Here is a 22,134-nt window from a genome sequence, read left to right as displayed (position 1 = left end):
TGCACGCCGTTGATAATAATATTAACAGCGTGCACATGCACGCCGCGGATAATCTTCAGCTTTTAACCGCTTGCAACTTTGCAGCGTGCAATGCGCGCTGCGGAAAGCCATTTTTGTTGTAGTGTGGTAATGGTGCAACTCAAATCTTTTAAACCACACAGCAGCTCAAGCACCATAGTTCGATCGCTCTACCAAGTATGGATAATTATTGCACTCAACAGCTTATAAGCTCTTAAACAGCTTAAAATTTAATAACATCCAAACATTCTCTTAATGTATAAATTCAAATAGTTTTCTATGATAATTTGAGGTAATATTTGTGTATATTTTTATATTCAAACTATTTTAATTTGTTATAATCATGAGGTATTTTGTCACGGCGATACCTAATTCCATTGATCCTAGTCTTTCTAATGTTTAAATTCATAATTTATTTACGACATGGATGTTTCATTGCTTGTGCTTACGATGACAGACTTGCTTTTTATTATATAAAAATGCATAAATTAATTAATTAATTAATGGGTCTAGTAACGACTCATTCTTCTGGCTATCCCTTTCATTGTGGCAGAAAGAAGAAGACAACTGGAATTAATCCACCACTATATTTAAGTGGAGCCATGATACCTAGCTTTGTCTAAAACAATGGGAAGTACCTTCTTGGATTTTTGGAACAATTTCATGCTTGAATTTTTCAAAACATAGATCTTTAAACCTTATAACGTCCGTCGGAATATATAGTTCAATAAAATCGAATCAAGTCGAGTTTTTTTTTTTATGTACTTGTTTATAGTATAGAATAATACTTTATTGACCATAAATTTTCTTTATATATGGTAGATTACTATTAAATTGATCCATCTTTAATACACACTTTAAACAAGCTAAGTGTATTGTGGTGCTTCAATTAGAAGGAGGAATCTTATGACAAGAATGAGAGATATGAGTTTTTAAGTTGTCATGTGTAAGCCTTACATGTAGATAGTAACCATATACTCTTGTACATAAATATAATATATTTTGGATTCGTGAGATGGATTGACTTGGTTTAAATTTTTGACATAAAAAGTAAAATGTTTATCTCAAATCAGCATATATTACATAATATTTCTTATAACAAAACTAGCAAAAAATGATATTTTAGCAGTAAAAAAAAATTTATTTTGGACATAAAAAGTAATAATTTCCATGGATCATTCGGAGATCCGTCTCACGAGATTGACCCTTGAGACATTCTTACATGAATTTTTATGTATATTTTGTCTTCCATAAAAATATATCAATTATCATAACACGTGTATCAGATTGAGTTCGATTCAAAATGCTCAAATATCAGATATAAATCATATCATGAGTGAGTGACAAGTTACTCGTACACTTACAGGGTCCAACATATAATTTTAATTAATATGTGAATTATATATCTATCACATTATTGACATCTTATCAAGATGTGCGGCATAAGTGGCCGATTGATTAGTAATCACAGCTTAAACTGATTATATTAGAGTAAGATTGTGCAGCTTCATCCCTAAGCACCGTTTCAAGTGACATATTATTTATCAATTGAACATTTTATCTATCGTATTTCATGTTTATTTTGTCATATTATTTATCTATTTACTAATTATTTATCTTATATCAATAAAATCATTATTTATTTATCTTATATCAATCAAGTCATTGGATTTAAATTGCAATATTACCCTTAACAAGTAGTATTCTTAATATTCACGGCTACAAGCTCTTCTTCATCGCTCCTCCCTGGTTCGAACTCCGCTAGTGCATCTTCTGCGCAAAGTCACCATCTTAACTCCACCTTCGTCCCTTGTTTCTTCCACTACGTCGGTCGTGCCAACCCATGTTATTTTGATCACCATTGTGCCTTCATGGTGTTTGTGACTTTGCCTAAACCAGAATACATTAAAATTTGTCGTTGTCATTCTTCGCCTAGACCGACTCCCCAACTGTCGTGGTTCCCCGGTTCACCACTGCCCTTTGTTTCTTTGTTATTATCGATTTCGTGTGGGGAGTTTGGTGGTTTTGTGTACCCCACCGACAAACAACTGATTCAAGCCATGTGTTGGCATAACTCCCTGCTAGATCACTGGCTCTCTTGTTCAATGAATGTGCATATGACCATGAATTGGCCGCCAAGAGGTAACTCTAATATTTTCTTTGTGTGTTGTACATCACTTGGGTTACATTCGCCCTACCCAAGCAGCCATTTGCATTCATTGCACTTCAGTTGGACCCATTTTCCGCATACACGTCTACTTATTTTTCTTGCATGCGGTGGCTCCGCTCTCTATCTGTTGACTGTTGATTTGTCCTTCTGATTGTTGGATGTTGTTGGGGATTGGGGATGCGTTGAATGTGGTGTTGGATGTTGTTGGGGATTGGAGAAGGGTTGAATGTGATGTTGGATGTTGTTGGGGAGTTTATTCTAAGTTAATCCAATCAACTTCCTTCTCACATTGCTTGTAATATAACCGGCTTGCCCAACTCCCCACACCTTATCATTCCTTTAATCGATACAAATTTGTAAAAGTGGCTTTGTAGCCTACTTTATCCATGATTTCTCATAACATTCAACAAGAATATCAATCAAAAAGTATGCACAACTGACCACCTGGTCAACTCCCCACGTTCAAAATCTCTTTTCAAGAAGTGAAAAACCCATCTCTTGACATGCTACTATTCAAACCATAAATTAACTCACAAAAATGGTTGTGGAGCCCACTTTCGCTACCATATTTCTCAGTACTCAAGCAAGGATAACAGAATGAAACATATGTTAAAATGGCCATAAGGCCAACTCCCATATCAAAACCAAACTTCCATGCCCTTTTGAACTTTTTCCACCCATGTCTCGGTGGCCTAAAATCCCATCCCATGTAGCTTCCTTTCGAGTTGCTCGAAGGATATTATGGACTCGGATTTTCATTATTCAAGCCAACACCAAAGTGTCCCCAGAGGCCAACAACCCCTGGATAAAGTTCATCTGCTCTATTTATTCACTCCCTCAACAAACTGATAAAATATTGCTTAATCGCTTCTTCCAGCAATGTGCTCACATATACCAGCTTAGAATCATCAAGCTCCCCTAAGTTGATCTCTTCTAACGGGTCTTGTACCTCATGTTGGCCATCTTTCAGTTGAGATGGCATCATTAATAACTCGTCAACTTGAAGCTCATCTTCCTCATACTTCTCTTCGAACTCATCTTCATAAATCTCTTCCGTCTCATTGGTATTACACTGTTCCTCGTTGCATACTCCATCCAGAACCTGCTGCACATGCGCCTTCCATATAGAGGTTGCAGCTACCTCTTTTCCTTTTTGGTTCAAATCAATCATCAACCTCCTCAATCAGCGGTTGAATTATCGGCCTAGGCGGCACGATAACAGTAGGCTTGAGAATTCTTTCTAACACCGAGCTTGGAGTTGGTGTTTACATGTACAATGGATTTTCTTTCTTGCTATTGCTACGAATTTTGATAGGCCCAAAATCCCCATTGTAATATCTGGCCTACACTGCACTTGCACTTGTTTGGAACGGATGTCCATCCGCTTCTACAACCTCCACATCATCCCCTTTCATAAATAACAACAGTTGATGCATTGAGGATGGGATGCACTGGTTTGCATGGATCCAATCTCTGCCTAACAACGCTTGGAAGTTGGCGGAGGAGTTCACCACAAAAAATGCACATAAAGACGACATGCTCCCTACAGTAACATCAGCGGGAATACTCCAATGATCTTGGTGCTTTCCCCGGTAAACGTAGCAACAGAAACCTCAGTATGAATCAAATCTTCTTCAGTTTTGCCCAGATTTCTTAACATTCTTACTGGAAGAACATTCACAGCTGAGCCATTGTCAATCAAGACCCTAGACACTGGTTTTCCATTAACTTGGGCTTTGATGTACAGCGGCCTTATGTGCTTGGTCATGATCTGTGTAGGCTTCTCAAGTATCACCTGTTTAGGCTTATTTGGGTGGCCCTCCTTGATAATCACTCTTGAACTCCCTTCAGGGAGTTTATTTGTGTGTTCTTCCTTTTGCACTGATTTCTTCGGCATCAACTCCTCATTCTCTTCTTCTATCATTTTAAACCTCTCTGGTAGTATCACCACTCCTGTGACACAATCCACAGTGATGTGAAACTCTCCAACTGCAAAAATTAATTATTTTTCTTATTTGATCATCATCTTCGCTTAACAAATCATCATCATTCTCCACAAACTTATCCTCAGTAGCCGATCATCCAAACTTGGATTTACTCCCCACTGGCTCCCTGGAGACTGGAACATCAATTGTGGGTTCATTTCCTAACTTAGCGGACTCCTCTCTTCTCGCAACAGCTCTTTCTCTCAACAGTCGTCTCTTTTGAGTCCTACTCAGTGGCCTAGGGAACTTTTTGTGTTGGGCCACTCTCCAAGACTCACTGAACTCCTCTCTAGCTGGAATGACGTATCTGGGCTTTGCTATCCTACTCTCAATCATTTTTCCTTTTGAGATTTCATATGCACGCCGCTCTTTGCACTGATCAGCTGATACTTTCCTGGTTTCCACCTTTCGTGACTCAACTCTACATATGTTTCTCCTGTCCGAGCATCTCTGGTGCTGATCACGAGATGATTCCCCTCTGAACTTTTGATTCTCATGCACTGGTCTTTCAAAGAAATATTGGTTCCTCGGCCCAGAGGCTGCGGATTCACCAACATCCCTAGTTAAACGCTGCTGAAACGTTCTTAGTCGATCGGCATTATACCTTCCAGTGACTTCATACAGTTGACCCTTCGGGATCCAGTATTTCTTGATTATTCGCTCTTTCGCCGCAAAGGATTGGCTTCTTTTCTCATTGAGAAGATCCCCCAAATATGTCACATTCACATTGACCAAAGCTACTGGGGGAAAATGATCATCATCCACCGCCATAGACTCCTGTTTGTTTGGGAACTTCACGACTCCCTTGTTAATTCTGTCCTGCAAAATGTTCTTGAACGCCCAACAAGATTTAGTAGCATGATTGTAGGAGTTGTGGTACTTATAATACTCTCGTCCTTTCAGCTCTTCTGTGGGTGGCATCCTGTGATCAGGTAGAAAAGTGATGAATTTTTCTTTTACCAAGAAATCGAAAACTTCCTCGGTTTTCGACACATCAAATATATACTGCATGACTTTGGGGAGTTGGGAGTTGTTCTTCTTTTCAAGTTCTGCTGACTTCTTTTTTAGCAGGGGAACTGTGCAAGAACCAGCTGATCGAATTTCTGCCAATGCCACGTCTTCCACCTTCTGATAATAAGACCTCATAGCAGTTTTCTTCTTGTATGACTCTTCCCGCAATAGTTCTTCGTATTCAGCCACTTTGGCAGCTAGCTCAAAGAAATCTCAGAACTCCATACCTTGGAATTTCTTCCTCGATTCAAAATCCAGCCCCTTTTGTGCCATTTTCACGAAGTCGGTTTCAGGTAGAAATACCTTGCACCTATTCTTTATCTTTTTGAACATGTCTATGAAATATTCCACAGATTCTCCTTTCTTTTGGGTGACTCTGGATAAATCGACAATGCACACTTCTGGCTCTGTTCTATAGAATTGAATGTGAAATTGTCTTTCCATCTCTTGCCAATTCATCACTGAATTTCTGGGGAGTGAGGCATACCAAGCAAATGCAATCCCAGTGAGAGAATTTGGGAATAGGCGCAACTTTAAATTGTTGAAGTTCTCTAAGTTGGCTATTTCTCCGCACTGGATGGTAAATCTGGCTATGTGTTCCACGTTGGACTAGACATCCTCCCCAGAGAACAAGCTGAAATCATGAACTCTATAACCCCTCGGATATGGGTTATTCACGTCTATGTATTCTGGATAGGGTTTGTGGAATTCTGGGCGGCCTATCTGCCTCAAAGCCGGCCCATATAGCTCTTGAACTGGCCTCTCTCACCATTTCTGGATCAACCACGTGAATGTTCCGAGCTGGGAGTGGCTGATGGTAATAATTTTCCCCCCGAGCTTGAAACCTTGCATTTGAACCAACATTACCTCCTGGGAAAACCCCCATCTACTCCTGGATAATCCACGTGTGACATGTCTTCGTACGCTCCCAGTTGATACAGAGGATTTGTCATGCTGTACATCTGAGTAACAGGTTGCTTAGAGCTCCCCACTCCATGAGCACATGGATATGGCTGAGCCCTCCCTCTAAGGTTTCTTCTCTCTTGTGATGTGGTGTATACCTTCTTTCTGGCTGATTCGGGACAATGAACTCCAGGCGGTGAGTATCGCCAGCCCTTGAGTTTCCTACTCCCTGGTCAAATTCATGGACGTTGTTATTTCCCTGACTTGGTTGCTTCCTTGATTCCCTTCTTTTTCACTTATGTTCTGCTCTTTGTTTGTTGACTGGTTCAGTTTACCCAATACTGTCTTCAAGCAATCAGACACAACCTTGGACAGTGCTTATGATATTTTTTCAATCTTCATCGCAGTCAATTCTTCAACCGAACGGTTTGAAATATGAGCATACATCTCTGGAACATTACTTCGATGCAAATCCAACTCCCTGGTCGGCTCTTCAGCAGCTGGCTGCTCTGTTGGAGCGTGAACCTCCTCCTGGCTTGGTTGAGACTCCCCATCCCCTTGATTGACGTTTTTCTTTCTTCTTGGCGGCATAGTGATGGTCCCACCGGGCGTGCCAAAAATATGTTTGCACAATATTTGATTTGCGGGCGTGCCAAGTGCGAAGTTGCACCGATTTGTGTGAAAATGATAAAATTTAACTTCTAAAAACAAGCGAAAGCGAATCCTAAATTTGATCGTCGATTCTAATCTCCTAAAACAACTATAACATCCAAAATGAAGAAAACTATTGGAATTTGAGGAATAAATCCCTGAAATTGTTTATATTTTCAATAAACCGTAGAAATTTACAGGACATATAAATATAAAATATAAAGTTGTTGAAATCTAAAACGATAGAGTGATAGAAATTATATTGGAATGCCTGAAACTAGTGCTTGAAGATTGAAATTTAGTAGAGGGTCGTTGCAGATTTGTCTGTATGCGTTGAGTTGTGTGTCCAATGTTGTCTGCCGATGTCTTTTTTGTCACGCCCTGAAACCGAGACGTGCCGTCGACATTGTTTAACAATTTAAAATTGTATAACAACAAGCCATGTAGTACATCAAATAACCAAAAGCCAGTCTATTACATAAATCAACAATCGTCTTTACAATGCGATTGAAACGAAATGCGGAAGCGTAAAATACTATAATCTAACTAAAATATAGAGTAACGAGACTGGTCTTGAATCGGATCACCATCCCCAAAATTATTCTTGTTCTTTATCTTCGATTTGTTCCTCGTTCTTATCTGGGTGGGAATGTAAGGGGTGAGTACTTGGGAAATACTCAGTAAATGAGGGCCGATCGGGCATAACGAATATCAAGGTTATAATTATACGAATATATTATCATAATTTCAATGGAATCATAATTTCAATAGTAAGCATGTTGAGTCGAATATAAACAAAGTAAAAGCATAGCACTGAAAATCATCTCATTTCCATGGTTTACTGATCAGTCCCCTATATGTTACTCCTCTAAGGGGCGAGGCCAAAAGAACGGTTATTGTATCCCATCACATCAGGGCCTTACACAAAACATATCAAATATCGGAATTTTCTTGCCATTTCTAATTCGAATCATTGCAGTGCATTTCAAATATTTCAAACATGCTTTCAAATATTATAACTAATATCCAATAACAAATTATTCAAGAATGTTCATAACAAATAAGAACGAATATATCATGCCAATCGAATTTCAAGAAACATACATAACGTATTTTTAAGCAATTATGGATATACTTACGAAGAACAAGTATATCAATATATATATCAAATAGTACACTTATGAAATACAAGTGTACGTAAGGGTTTAGCAAAAACCCACTTACTTGATTATTATCTTCGGAATAAAACGTGAAGAACTACTGGGAGGAAATCTACTCGAACTCTTCCGAATAGTGGCAGCACTTGAGCAGCAACCTTAGCTCAAAACTTGGGACAAAATGTGGGGAGGACGGAGGTAAACCTAGGCTTGAGAATAACCGCTATGGAGCTCGAAAATATGGACAGCTTGTGCCTTGTTTTTGGTGTGGTTTCCTTTATCTCTTGGGGGGTATTTATAGGTTCATGGAGGGGAGGTGAAGAGGCTACCATTCAATGCCATTACCACCATGTCCATGGAGGGGAGGTGAAGAGGCTACCATTCAATACCATTACCACCATGTTTATGGCCTCCTTATGGCTTTAAACACCATTAAAATGTTGTTATGTCCCTTCAAATTCCTCTTTGAATTCATGGCTTTGTATAGCTAATTCTTGGGTCCTCAAATCCTTCCCACCTTATGAGGAGTTTCGTCCTCGAAACTTGGCTATACCCGATCTTCAAAGAGATAAGAATATTGTTCTCGCATCTTTTCTTCCAACTCCCAAGTAGCTTCTTTTTCGGTGTGATTGGATCATTGTACTTTGACATATGGAATAGTTCGTCGCCTCAGTGCTTGATCTTTGTTATCCACAATTCGGATTGGAACTTCCTCGTATTTTAGTTCCTCGTTTAGGTTGCCCTCAACCAGAAGTGGTCCAGCCTCAAGAATATGACTTGGATCGGAAATATATTTTCTTAGCTACGAAACGTGGAAAACATTGTGGATTCTTGACATATCAGGTGGAAGTGTTATTCTATAAGCAAGTGTTCCCACTTTCTCGAGGATTTCAAAAGGTCCAATGTATCTAGGATTCAATTTCCCAGTTTTATTGAACCGCATCACCCTTCATGGGTTATACTTTCACATAGGCTTTTTCACCCACTTCAAATTCCACGGGTCTTCTTTTCAGGTCAGCCCAGCTTTTCTGTCGATCCTGTGCAGTTTTCAGTCTCTCTTTGATCATAGCAATTTTATCCACTGTTTCTTGGATCAGTTCGGGTCCAACCATGGCTTTTTCCCCTACTTCATCCCAATATAGTGGCGATCGACACTTGCGTTCATACAGAGCTTCGTACGGTGCCATTCCAATACTGCTGTGATAATTATTATTGTATGCGAACTCAATTAAGAACAGATGTTCGCTCCAATTACCACTGAAGTCTAATGCACATGCTCTAAGCATGTCCTCAAGAGTTTGTATTGTCCTCTCAGTTTGGTCGTCCGTTTGAAGGTGATATGTTGTACTAAGAGTAACTTTTGTCCCCATAGCTTTTTGAAAGCTCTTCCCAAAACGGGATGTAAACCTAGAATCTCTGTCTGATAGTATGCTAAATGAAACTCCGTGTAACCGTACGATATTATTCATGTATAAGGTAGCCAGTTTATCCAGATTATAGTTCATACAGACAGGTAAGAAATGTGCAGATTTTGTGAGTCTATCTACGATTACCCATATACCATCCTGGCTTTGTCTAGACTTTGGTAAACCGAATACAAAGTCCATGGAAATATGTTCTCATTTCCATTCCGGGATTTCCAAAGGTTGAAGAAGTCCACCAGGTCTCTAGTGTTCTGCCTTGACTTGTTGGCACACGTGACACTTGGAGACAAACATTGCAACGTCCTTTTTCATTCCACTCCACCAGAAGTTTTTCTTCAAATCTTTATACATTTTGGTACTACCGGGGTGGACTGAAAATTTTGACTTGTGTGCTTCAGAAATTACTTCATGTCGAAGATTTTCAATGTCAGGTACACACAATCTTCCTTTCATCCACACCACTCCCTTGTCATCTATCTGGAGATCCGATGATTTTCCTTCTTCAGCTTGTTGTTTCAGTTTCACCAAAGTGGGGTCTCGATCTTGACTTATCTTGATCATTTATCGGAGGCATGGTTGTGCTGAAAGTGACGCTAGGATTACTTTGCTCATATTCTTCCGACTCAAAGCATCAGCTACCTTGTTTGCCTTGTCCGGATGATAGCTTATCGTCAAGTCGTAATCCTTCAGGAGTTCAATCCATCGTCTCTGCCGCATATTTAGTTCTTTTTGCGTGAACAAATATTTGAGATTTGGTGATCGGTGAAAATCTCACACTTGGCTCCATAGAGATAATGCCTCCATATTTATAGTTCGAACACCACTGCAGCTAGTTCGAGGTCATGCGTCGGATAGTTTTGCTCATATGGTTTCAGTTGCCTTGAAGCGTAGGCGATCACCTTTCCATCTTGCATGAGCACACATCCTAAACCTCCTTCTGAAGCATCATTGTAGATGGTGAAATCTTTTCCTTCAGTTGGCAATACCAATACCCGAGTAGAGGCAAGTTTCTTCTTCAAGGTCTCGAAACTTTGCTCACATTCTTCACACCATTGAAACTTAGAGTTCTTTTGCGTGAGTTTAGTGAAGGGTATGGCTATTGAAGAGAATCCTTCAACAAATTTTTGATAATAGCCTGCTAATCCCAAGAAGCTTCGAATTTCTGTCACATTCTTTGGTCTCGACCAGTCCATGATTGCTTCTACCTTCTTAAGTTCCACAGACACTCCTGCTGCTGATATTATGTGTCCCAAGAATGTGACGCTCTTTAGCCAGAATTCGCATTTCTTGAACTTGACGTACAGTTCCTTTTCTCTAAGCGTCTGGAGGGTGAGACGAAGATGTTCTTTGTGGTCTTCCTCATTTGATGAATATACGAGAATAGTCATCGATGAATACCACAACAAACTTGTCAAGAAATGGTTTGAACACCCTGTTCATGAGATCCATGAAAGCTGCTGGAGCGTTTGTTAACCCGAACTGCATTACCATGAACTCATAGTGTCCATACCTTGTTCCAAAGGCTGTCTTCGGAATATCTTCTATTTTGACCTTTAGTTGGTGGTATCCTGACCTTAAGTCGAGTTTGGACTGTAGCTCCTTTGAGTTGGTCAAACAGATCATCTATTATTGGAAGTGGGTACTTATTCTTGATTGTGATCTTATTCAGTTCCCTGTAATCAATACACAATCTCATACTTCCGTCTTTTTTCTTTACAAATAGGACAGGAGATCCCCATGGGAATGCGCTTGGTCGGATTTGCTTTTTATCCAACAATTTTTGAAGTTGTTCTTTGAGTTCTTTCAATTCTGTTGGAGCCATTCGATACGGTGCTTTTAAGATTGGTGTAGCATTGGGTACTAAATTAATCTCAAATTCCACTTCGCGGTCGGGGATTGTGCTAGGGAGTTCTTCAGGGAAGACATGCGGAAACTCTTGTACTACCGGAATCTCTTCTAGTGCAAGTGTGGTTCCTTCCTTTACCTCGCTTAATATAGCCAGGTAAACTTCTTCTCCACTTTTCATGGCTTTTCAAGTCTGGGAAGCAGATAATAAGGACTCTTGTTTCTTGACTTTTCCATAGTAAACAATTTCTTATTGGTTCGGAGCCCTTAGTTTGACGTTCTTCAAGCGGCAGTCTACAATTGCGTGATTTTTTGATAGCCAATTCATTCCCAGAATGACGTCGAACTCCACCATGTTTAGTTGAATCAATTCAGCTCGAAATAGGTGATCATTGATACAGATCTCACAATCTATGTGCACACTATGTGTTTCAATTGTTTTACTAGTGGGAGTTGCTATTCTAAAGGGTTCGACAAGTATTTCATGTATCATCCTTAATTTCTTAGTGAACCTCTTAGATATGAACGAATGAGTGGCACGACAATCAAACAATACATATGCTGACATTTCATTGATTAGAATGGTACCTGCCACGACATCGTTTGAGTCATCTGCCTCTTTCTGAGTCATTGCAAACACACGAGCGTTAGGCTTATTTTCCTTTGGCTTGCTGGGGGTAGTATCAGTATTTGCCCATGCACCTTTCTTAAGCTCGGGACAATCAGCAATTCGATGTCCCAACTTCTCACAATTGAAGCATGCACCAGTCTTTCTTCGGCATTCCCCAGAATGACGGTTATTGCAGATGGGGCACATCTTGGCCTCTTGGTAGGTTGGACTGGACGAAGCGCCTTTGAATGACCCACTGGATTGATTTGGTCTTTTGAATGGATGTTTCCGTTGGAAAGATTGTCCAGAAGGAGGTCGCTTATTCTTGTTCTCATCCTCCCGGCGATTGATGTCTGTCTCGGCTCTTATTGCTGCGCCCATTAGATCAGCAAAGCTCGTGGGTTGGTAAACTGCTAAAGCTGACTGGATATGGCTATTCAGACCACGCTTGAACCGATGCATCTTCAAGGTATCATCAGCCATGATAAGTGGGTGCATAGGTTCCAAGAGAGTTGAACTTTGAAGTATACTCCAGCACAGACATATCCAAAGTTTGAGCGAAATTTTCGAATTCACTCAACTTATGTAATCTCACTTCAGCAGGGTAATATTGTTTCAGGAATACCTCTCGAAACTGTTGCCATGTGATTGGTCCATCTGCTGTCAAAGCTGGTGAGACTGTCTCCCACCATTTGGCTGATTTTTCTTCTAAGAATGGTGTCACCACATCCACCTTGAACTCGTTGGGAATCTCAAGTAGGCGGAGTTGGGTCTCGATATTTTTGATCCAGTTTTGGGCAATTTCGGGGTCCGGGTCTCCTTTGAATGTTTGAGTTTGATTCTTTCGTAGAGACTCATAGTGGTACTTGACCCCATGTGCTGGAGGTCCTGGTGGTGGCGGATTTCCGTTGGTGTTTGTGTTACCCAACCCCTGGATGGTAGTGGCCACAATAGTTGCTATGGCCATTAAGTCAACTTGACTTAGGCCCAACCTTGGTGCTGGTGGCGGAGGCAGATTCCCTTCATTGTCGGCGTTATTCCGATTGTTGTTGCGATTTCCGTAGCACAGGTTGCGGTTGTTTCGTACCGGTCTTCCGTCCATATCCTACATGTGTACAAGTTTCTAAGATATTTGTTTGCCAACATATATATGAGTTAATCATGAACTGAAATCGACTATTTATAAAACCAAAGAAATTTTATTGATTCAAACGAAAAGGGAAGCAATACAATTCCAAATATTAGGAAGCACAAAAGGAGAGGAAATTCATGAGAAAACAAATGGATTATAAATCCTTATTACAACTAGTCGCGAAACTAAATCCTCAATCATCTAAAATCTCGTCATCTCCTAATGCTTCGTCTTCCATTGGCTCTTCTATTGGTTCCATTTCAGGTTCCAAGTCGATAAGGCATCCTGAAGTTGTTGAACCTGATTCTGTAAGTATTCATTATGCTGAGTCAGATGCTGCACAGAATCTAGCAGTTCTTGAATGATCACTGCATCTTGCTGATGTCGTTGGACTGCTATAAACGAGGTCTGCTCCAAGAGAGCATTGAGATGAGCTTTCTGTTCCTCTAGCTCATGTTTTTCTTATTGCAGAGTATGTAAAGTTGCAATCAATTTCCCATTCTTTCTGTTCTAGTGCGAGAGATGCTCGGAGGTCCTTAATGATGGTGTCCTTGTCAGGGACTGGTATAACACTCATGCGAGCCGTGGTTCGAGTGCGATGCATAGAAGAATTTGAAGCCATTTCCTGAAATAAAAAGAAATGGAAATGCTTACAAAATGATAAGGTCGTGAATAAACATCAAATGGTAAATTTCATAGTCATCTCATTCGAGATTTGATTCAGAAAGGGTTCAAAGATGGAAAATTCGAGAATTGACGTATGGTTTGAAGATTATACGTCGAGATCAATTCAGAATAATTAATGGAATCAAATTCTTGAGTTTCCTATGGGAAGTCACAATTTTCAAATCTAAGATTGGGGTGGACATGAATGACTAAGTTTTTGCCAAAATCTAACTTCGTCAAACTCTATCTTTCGAAATCTCTAGCCGGATTATGAACCTGACGGCTCTGATACCACTTAAATATCACGCCCCGAAACCGAGACGTGCCATCGGCGTTGTTTAACAATTTAAAATTGTATAACAACAAGCTATGTAGTACATCAAATAACCAAAAGCCAGTCTATTACATAAATCAATAATCGTCTTTACAATGCGATTGAAACGAAATGCGGAAGCGTAAAATACGATAATCTAACTAAAATATAGAATAACGAGACTGGTCTTGAATCGTATCACCATCCTCAAAAGTATTCTTGTTCTTTATCTTCGATTTGTTCCTCGTTCTTATTTGGGTGGGAATGTAAGGGGTGAGTACTTGGGAAATACTCAGTAAATGAGGGCCGATCGGGCATAACGAATATCAAGGTTATAATTATACGAATATATTATCATAATTTCAATGGAATCATAATTTCAATAGTAAGCATGTTGAGTCGAATATAAACAAAGTAAAAGCATATCACTGAAAATCATCTCATTTCCATGGTTTACTGATCAGTCCCCTATATGTTACTGCTCTAAGGGGCGAGGCCAAAAGAACGGTTATTATATCCCATCACATTAGGGCCTTACACAAAACATATCAAATATCGGAATTTTCTTGTCATTTCTAATTCGAATCATTGCAGTGCATTTCAAATATTTCAAACATGCTTTCAAATATTATAACTAATATCCAATAACAAATTATTCAAGAATGTTCATAACAAATAAGAACGAATATATCATGCCGATCGAATTTCAAGAAACATACATAACGTATTTTTAAGCAATTATGGATATACTTACGAAGAACAAGTATATCAATATATATATCAAATAGTACACTTATGAAATGCAAGTGTACGTAAGTGTATAGCGAAAACCCACTTACTTGATTATCTTCGGAATAAAACATGAAGAACTTGTGGGAGGAATTCCACTCGAACTCTTCCGAATAGTGGCAGCACTTGAGCAGCAACCTTAGCTCAAAACTTGGACAAAATGTGGGTAGGACGGAGGTAAACCGAGGCTTGAGAATAACCGCTATGGAGCTCGAAAATATGGACAGCTTGTGCCTTGTTTTCGGTGTGGTTTCCTTTAGCTCTTGGGGTGTATTTATAGGCTCATGGAGGGGAGGTGAAGAAGCTATCATTCAATGCCATTACCACAATGTTCATGGAGGGGAGGTGAAGAGGCTACCATTCAATATCATTACCACCATGTTTATGGCCTCCTTATGGCTTTAAACACCATTAAAATGTTGTTATGTCCTTTCAAATTCCTCTTTGAATTCATGGCTTTGTGTAGCTAATTCTTGGGTCCTCACATTTTTCTTCCCAGCGCTTGTGCCGTTACTCTCCACTCCCCTATGATCCACGTTCCCCCGCTTTTCACGCCACGATCTCTACCTCTCCTCCCACGATCTTCTCTCTTTTAGCGCTTTGTGATCAGTTTTGAATCAATGAAAATTAATCCGCTGCACTTGATGGGCTTTTAATTAACTTCTAATTAAATGGGCTTCTAATTAAATTATTTTGGCCCAAACAGAAATGTATATATATTTTGGACAAAAGCGTGTGTCTTTTAACTTCATTTTTCTTTTCTCTGATAATGGAGATGACCGTTCCATTACAAAATTTACAGTATCTTAACATGGTATCATGGACCGACTATTTCCCTCGCTTCAGATCTACTTGATTTTTGGTGATTTTTAGTGTTTGATTTCGCTTTCGCTTTTTTATCAATGTCTTTTCTATTGTCTTTTTCTTTAACTCAAAATTAATGTAAATATCCATACACTAACTTGTTAAAATAATACGAGATGTCAAATTTAATATAGATAATATGCTTAGGTTGTCGTTCCAACATGACTTCTTAAAATTCCATTATTATTCACTTGAAGTACGTACATAGTCCCTTGTGCCAGCGTGGTTTCTTTCATCTTTAGGCTATACACGACCTCGCTGCCCTCTCACCCCCATTGATCCCTTGAGTCAGGATATTGTCGGGTGACGCCGAGAAACCGAAACCAGGCAAAATACCTCTCTTTTCCGCCATTTTGACCTCACTTCCTCTATTCAAATAAACCGAATTAATATATTTTGAAAATTCTTTAAGTAATTTTTAGACCGCAAGTTGATCTTCTAGCCTGTTATACTTCGAATCTATTTGATATAAATGTAAGTTAATGTAATTGAGTTTATTAATTATAAGATCAGTACATCACCAAATAGGAAGATTGGGTTATAAACTTTATTTGAAAGAGCTAGCCTGTCAATGGTGGGGAAAATTTCCTCCTTGAATTCAAATGTTCATTTGTAGTTATTTGGGTTGAGGGCGACCTGTTTGACCTATTTGTTATTCCTTAAATTATATATATATAATATACATATATATAAATTAGTTTTTATCGTTTTTAAGGATATGCTAGATCAATAAATTTCATCACCGATGACGCGTACCCATAAGATTTTGTCAAAAGATTACTATTATATTTTTCCTTCGGCGACATCATCCATTCCAAAATCCTACCCAGGTTTATATGTATGTGAGGTGAGTAAGAGACAGCAAAGATTAAAATATATCAGAATTTGTACTAGGAAAAATAGTTTAATGATGTTTTAGGCGATAATTTCTATTAATAATCAACCTATGTTTCGTATTATTAAGACAATCACAAGGCCTGCATGCCCTCGAGACATCCGAAATTGCATTAAATATCAAACACTTAGTATACACATAAATGGACTTTAGTACTTTGTCTTCAAGTTGGAGTTGTTGATACCTTACGTTATATAAGAAATCGTTTCCTCTTCGTGTCTTAATGGCTTAAGAAATAGAAAATCTAAGTTAGGATTGCTGGTATATACCAAGTTAGGCTCATACAATCATAGATGAAGCAAAGTAGAAATATAAACGAAGACGGGACTCGAGTTAGGAAGAAAACATCGTCGAGAGGCCACCCGACGTTTGTGGGGGTTCGCCAGAGGCCATCGGGGAGATGGGTTGCTGAGATCAAAGATTCTTTGCAAAAGGTGAGACTCTGGTTAGGAACTTTTGATACAGCGGAAGATGCTGCACGAGCTTATGATAACGCTGCTCGTCAGTTGAGAGGTCCGACTGCTCGAACAAACTTCGAACTACCTAACCCTAATTCTAGCCAGGTCATGCTTGAAAACATCGAGCCATTTTCGTTTGATGCCATGTGCAGGACCGAAGAGCCCCATGGGCTTGTAGGTGCACTCAAGGCGAAGCTATTAAACAGGAGAAGTGCTCGTGAACACATTCAAAGCAACTCTTTTTCAAATACGTGCTTCGATTTTATGCGATGCTCTCTTCCCAATAATGCAATCAAAAGCACTACTAAATCATCGCAAGGCACTACTCCAGCCATGAACTCCATTCAAATTTGTAACCAAAGTACACATGTTGATCAAATTGATGAAGTCCCGAATCACTTGATCAGCCATAAGGACAATAATTCGAGCTCGGTCTGGCAGAAGATGGACCAGCAAGTGCAGTGTCAACCGCCGATGAACCATGATCAAGAGAATGCATCGTTGGTAAATTCAACAAGAGAATGTACATGGCCGGCCATGGATTTTTCTTATTATTGCAGTCCCTTGAGCGAAGTGTTTTCACAGAGCAATAAAATAGGGAACGACGAACAACTCAATGCATCAAGTCCTTGGAATCCAACGTTAGACACTCAATTCTATGGGTACTATGAATTTAATAATTTGGTTAGTAGTGGTGGTAATGCTTCTTGGGACTCTGATCTCCACTGTCTTTTACCTTCTATTCTTGGGTAGTAAATTAATTTTTGAAATATACGAGAATAAATCTTTCAGTAACAATATGTATTGATTATGAAAAGTTAAAGAAAATTTTAACTCATTAAATAGGAATGTTAAAGAGAATATTGCAGAATATTTTTTATTTTTTTTTATCGAAAAGCCTTTCTTCTTCAATTTGTCCTACATTGGTATTGAGGGAAATAAATGTATACTCTAATATTTGTTCTATCCTTTGTTGAGATTAAAAGAAACGATCAAGCAAGATCAGGGAAAGAAATTAGAGCATAAGAACGACATGCATTTACTTGGTTCGGATTGAAACAATCCTACATCCAAGGTTCTGGGAACACCCCAATATAATCCACTAAAATGAACGAGTTATAAACGATTACAACTCTCTCAGAGCCACACCACAACCGAGTTCTCAATACAATCCTATATATATGAATAGCATGCTTGTATATAGTGATCGGTCTTCCCCGTTAATACAGCAACTCTGGACTCAAGAATTATATAACGAAGGAAGGAAATTAGGGTGAATTGAGTGCACTGTGTTCAGAGAGTTTTTACACGAAGAAGAAGAAGTAAAGTTGTTATCTCGGTTAACATCCCTTTAACCACCTCATTCCCACTTAATCCGTTGACCTCAAAGATAATAGTCACAGCCGTTGGATGAACACCTTTTAGCCATAAGTAATCTCAGCCATCCGATTAACATAATGAGTCAAATACATCTTCACAATTCTCAACTTATTTGGCTTATTTCAGTGGTTCCAAAAGCATGTTCCCAGATTCAATACCTAACAGTCATTCTTCCATGTTGAGTAGGCCCAGTGCACCTTTGAGTTTGTTGACTGGGATAACTTTTGTTAACATATCTGCAAGATTAACTTTTGTGTTGATTTTCTTGACACTCACTAGTTCCCTTGAGATGATTTCCCTCACAAAGTGTAATCTCACATCGATGTGCTTCGTTCTTTCATGAAATACAGCATTCTTTGAAAGGTGAATTGCACTTTGTGAATCACAAGATTGTAGCACATTTCTGTTCATATCCCAATTCAGTAACAAAGCCCTTAATCCACAAGGCTTCCTCTACAGCTTCCGTAAGAGAGATATATTCAGCTTCGGTTGTTGACAAGGCTATTACATGCTGTAAACTTGATTTCTAGCTTACAACATTTCCTCCAACCGTAAAAACATACCCGGACAGTGACCTTCTTTTATCAAGGTCAGCAGCATAATCTGAATCACAATATCCTATGACTTCACAGGTTGATTGTTGCGATTTAGAGTAAACCAATTTCAGCTTCTTGGTCTCCTTTAAGTATCTTAGCAGCCATTTCATAGCCTACCAGTGTTCCCTACTTGGCTTACTCATGAACCTGCTGATTAAGCGATTAAGCCCAATCCATATGAAATATCCGATCTTGTCGATACCATAGAGTACATAATGCTTCCTACAGCATTTGCTTATGGTACAGACTTCATGTGAGCATATTCTAATTCAGTAGCTTCCTCCTTGATAGACTTTAGCTTGAAGTGTGCACCAATAGGAGTGTTTACACTCCTAGCATCTTTCATACAGAAAATCTCCAGTAGCTTACTGATGTATCCTTCTTGAGATAGGCTCAAGGTTCTTAGAGGTCTGTTTCTGATAATATCCATGCCTAAGATGCGCTTGGCTGGCCCAAGATCCTTCATGTCAAATTCAGAGTTGAGGAGGTCCTTTAATCTCTGTATTTCCTTCAAGTCTTTACAAGCAATGAGCATGTCATCTACATAGATTAATAGATATATGTATGAATTATCTGGAAATCTAGAGTAGTAAACACAACTATCATATTTTGATCTCTGGAACCCTTGGATCTGTATAAAGTCATCGAACCGTCTATACCACTGCCGAGGAGATTGCTTGAGTCCATAAAGAGATTTCTATAATAAACAGACTTTTCCAGCCTCATCATGTTGTACAAGGCCCTCAAGTTGTGACATTAGAATCTCCTCTTCTAATTTGCCATGTAAGAAGGCGGTCTTGATGTCCAATTGCTCTAGCTCCAAGTCAAACGTGGCAGTGATTGACAATAAAATTCTGATTGATGTGTGTTTACTACAGGGGAGAAAACTTCATGATAGTCCACGCCTTCGACTTGGGAGAAGCCTTTTGCCACTAATCTGGACTTAAATCTAGCTGCTTCTACCCCTGGAATCCCAGGTTTTCTTTTGAATACCCACTTACAACCAATTACCCTTTTGCCTTTTGGTCTATTGACAAGGGTCCAAGTATGATTTCTATCCAATGAATCGAGTTCTTCATTCATGGCTTTCTTCCATTTTGGCCAGTCCTTGGTCATTTTGGCTTCATTATAGCTAGATGGTTCCTCGAGCTCAAGTAAATCAGCCACCTTCAAAGCAAATGCAATGAAATCTGCATTTGCAAATCTTGGTGCCAATCTTATCTGTCTTCTAATGCGATCTCTTGACAGAACATAGCCATCTAGTTGTTGAGAATTTTCATTATCAGTATGAGGTCCCTCATCTCCCTGGATTTCCTCATCATTGTTGTGAAGATCAGCTTGAGCCTCATTCTGACATATGTCATAGGTGTTTTCAGGCTGAAAATGAGTACCTCCACCAGAATTTTGGTTTCCTGCATTTTTTTGTTGGGAGTTTTCATCCAAGTTTTGAGGATTCACCTGATTTTGAAAGTCCTGCTCATCTTGTTTAGAGCTGGCAACTTCTGGAATGCTCATGTTACTTTTATAAAACTCATTTTCGTTAAAAACTGCATAATAAAGTTTTATAGTAGACCATTTCAATTCGGGAACAAGAAACTCTATTGCAGATGATGGAGATCTATTAATTAAGTAACAAGCTGTTGAGGCAGCTTCGGCCCAAAACTTATTTGGCAAACCACTTTCACTTAACATGCATCTAACTTTGTCCATAATGATTCTATTCATGCGTTCTGACACACCATTTTGTTGTGGTGTGTATGTGCATGTTCTATGTCTTACAATTCCAGATTTTCCACAAAGATTGTCGAATTGTTGACTACAGAATTCTAGCCTATTATTTGTCCTTAGTCTCTTTAATTTTTTTCCCTGTTTGATTTTCAATCAAGGTTTCCTATTCAATGAATTTGTTAAATGCTTCAGCCTTTGTTTTCAGAAAATAAATCCACACTTTCCTAGAATAATCATCAATCAAAGAAATGAAATATTGGGATTCAGAGAGTGACAGAGGTACCTTAGATGAGCCCCATAAATCAGAATGGATGTAATCAAGAGTTGATTTTGTATTGTGAGTTGCTGTGTTAAACTTCAGTTATGAGCCTTTCCCAACGCACAGTTTTCACAAAAATCCAGATTGCTGATCTGTTTAGAATCCAGAATACCTTGCTTGCTTAGTTCATGAAGTCCTTTTAGACTCATATGCCCAAGTCTCTTGTGCCACAACGATGTTTTATCCTTAGCAGGTACAATAACATTTATCCCTGAAATGATGGTGCTCGCTTGTAGAATATACAGCCCCTGCTTTAGATTTCCTTTCATGATTACCAGGGATCCACGTGTGATCTTCAGGACACCATCTTGTGCCTTATAACTGAACCCCTTTTGATCAAGTGTCCCTAAAGAGATTAGGTTCCTTTTTAGGTCAAGGATGAATCGAAATTCAGTGATCACTTTCACTGATCCTTCCCACATTTTCAACTTTACTGAGCCAACACCATGAATTTTACATGATTGGTTGTTTCCCATTAGCACTTACCCAGAATCTAGATCCTCGAAATCAAAGAACCAATATCTTCTAGGAGACATGTGGTAGGTGCATCCTGAATCCATGATCCATTGTTCTTTTGGATCATCAGTCGATATGGTTAGAACCTCTGCATCTTCATATCCCTGGAGTACATTTACTTCTTCGGTTCCTGGACTTATTTCAGTCCTTTGATTGGCCTTTCTTTGAGGGCAATTTCTCCTAAAATGACCTTCTTTCTTACAGGTCCAGCAGGTCCTCTTAGTTCTTGATCTTGATCTTGTTTGAGGTCTTTGTTTGTTCCCATAGTTTCTTCTTTCAACTAATCTGCCTCTTCATTTAAACCTTCACCAGATGATTGTATTGTTTTCCTACAGCCCTGAGATCCAACTCCTTCGAGTGCAGCTCCTGTGACTTCTTCGAGAGTGAGAGTATCTCTTCCATACTTCAAAGTATCTCTCAATTGATCGTACTGCTTTGGCAAGGAGTTCAGTAAGAAGATGGCCTGATCTTCTTCATCAATCGTTACTTCTATGTTTTCAAGATCAGACAGTAACTTGGTGAATTCATCGATGTTCTCATCTATGGACTTATTCTCCTCCATCTTTAATCCATAGAACCGTTGTTTCAGATAAATTCTGTTGGGAAGATATTTCGTCATATATAATTGCTCCAATTTAGTCCACATCTCAAAAGCAGACTTTTCTTTCACCACTTTTCTGAGGATTTGATCCCTCAGACTCAGA

General features: G+C 39.1%; 2 protein-coding genes across 2 annotated transcripts; both read right to left on the bottom strand.

Moving 5' to 3' along the window:
• Positions 1 to 8,851: 8,851 nt before the first annotated feature.
• On the bottom strand, positions 8,852 to 9,880 carry LOC142525039 (uncharacterized). The gene is made up of 2 exons (XM_075629209.1): positions 9,612 to 9,880; positions 8,852 to 9,092 (listed from the first exon to the last, which is right to left on the bottom strand). The coding sequence occupies exons 1-2, from the start codon at positions 9,878 to 9,880 to the stop codon at positions 8,852 to 8,854; spliced, it is 510 nt and encodes a 169-aa protein (XP_075485324.1).
• Positions 9,881 to 19,102: 9,222 nt separating this feature from the next.
• On the bottom strand, positions 19,103 to 20,592 carry LOC142525037 (uncharacterized). Its single transcript, XM_075629207.1, has 2 exons — positions 19,869 to 20,592; positions 19,103 to 19,407 (listed from the first exon to the last, which is right to left on the bottom strand). Exons 1-2 carry the CDS (start codon positions 20,590 to 20,592, stop codon positions 19,103 to 19,105), a joined length of 1,029 nt encoding a protein of 342 aa, XP_075485322.1.
• Between the last annotated feature and the right edge of the window lie 1,542 nt (positions 20,593 to 22,134).

The sequence above is a fragment of the Primulina tabacum genome, chromosome 14, assembly GCF_025594145.1.
Source record: "Primulina tabacum isolate GXHZ01 chromosome 14, ASM2559414v2, whole genome shotgun sequence".
Lineage (NCBI taxonomy): Eukaryota > Viridiplantae > Streptophyta > Magnoliopsida > Lamiales > Gesneriaceae > Primulina > Primulina tabacum.
The sequence above is the reverse complement of the archived record's forward strand: the minus strand, read 5'-3'. Positions and strand labels throughout refer to the sequence as shown.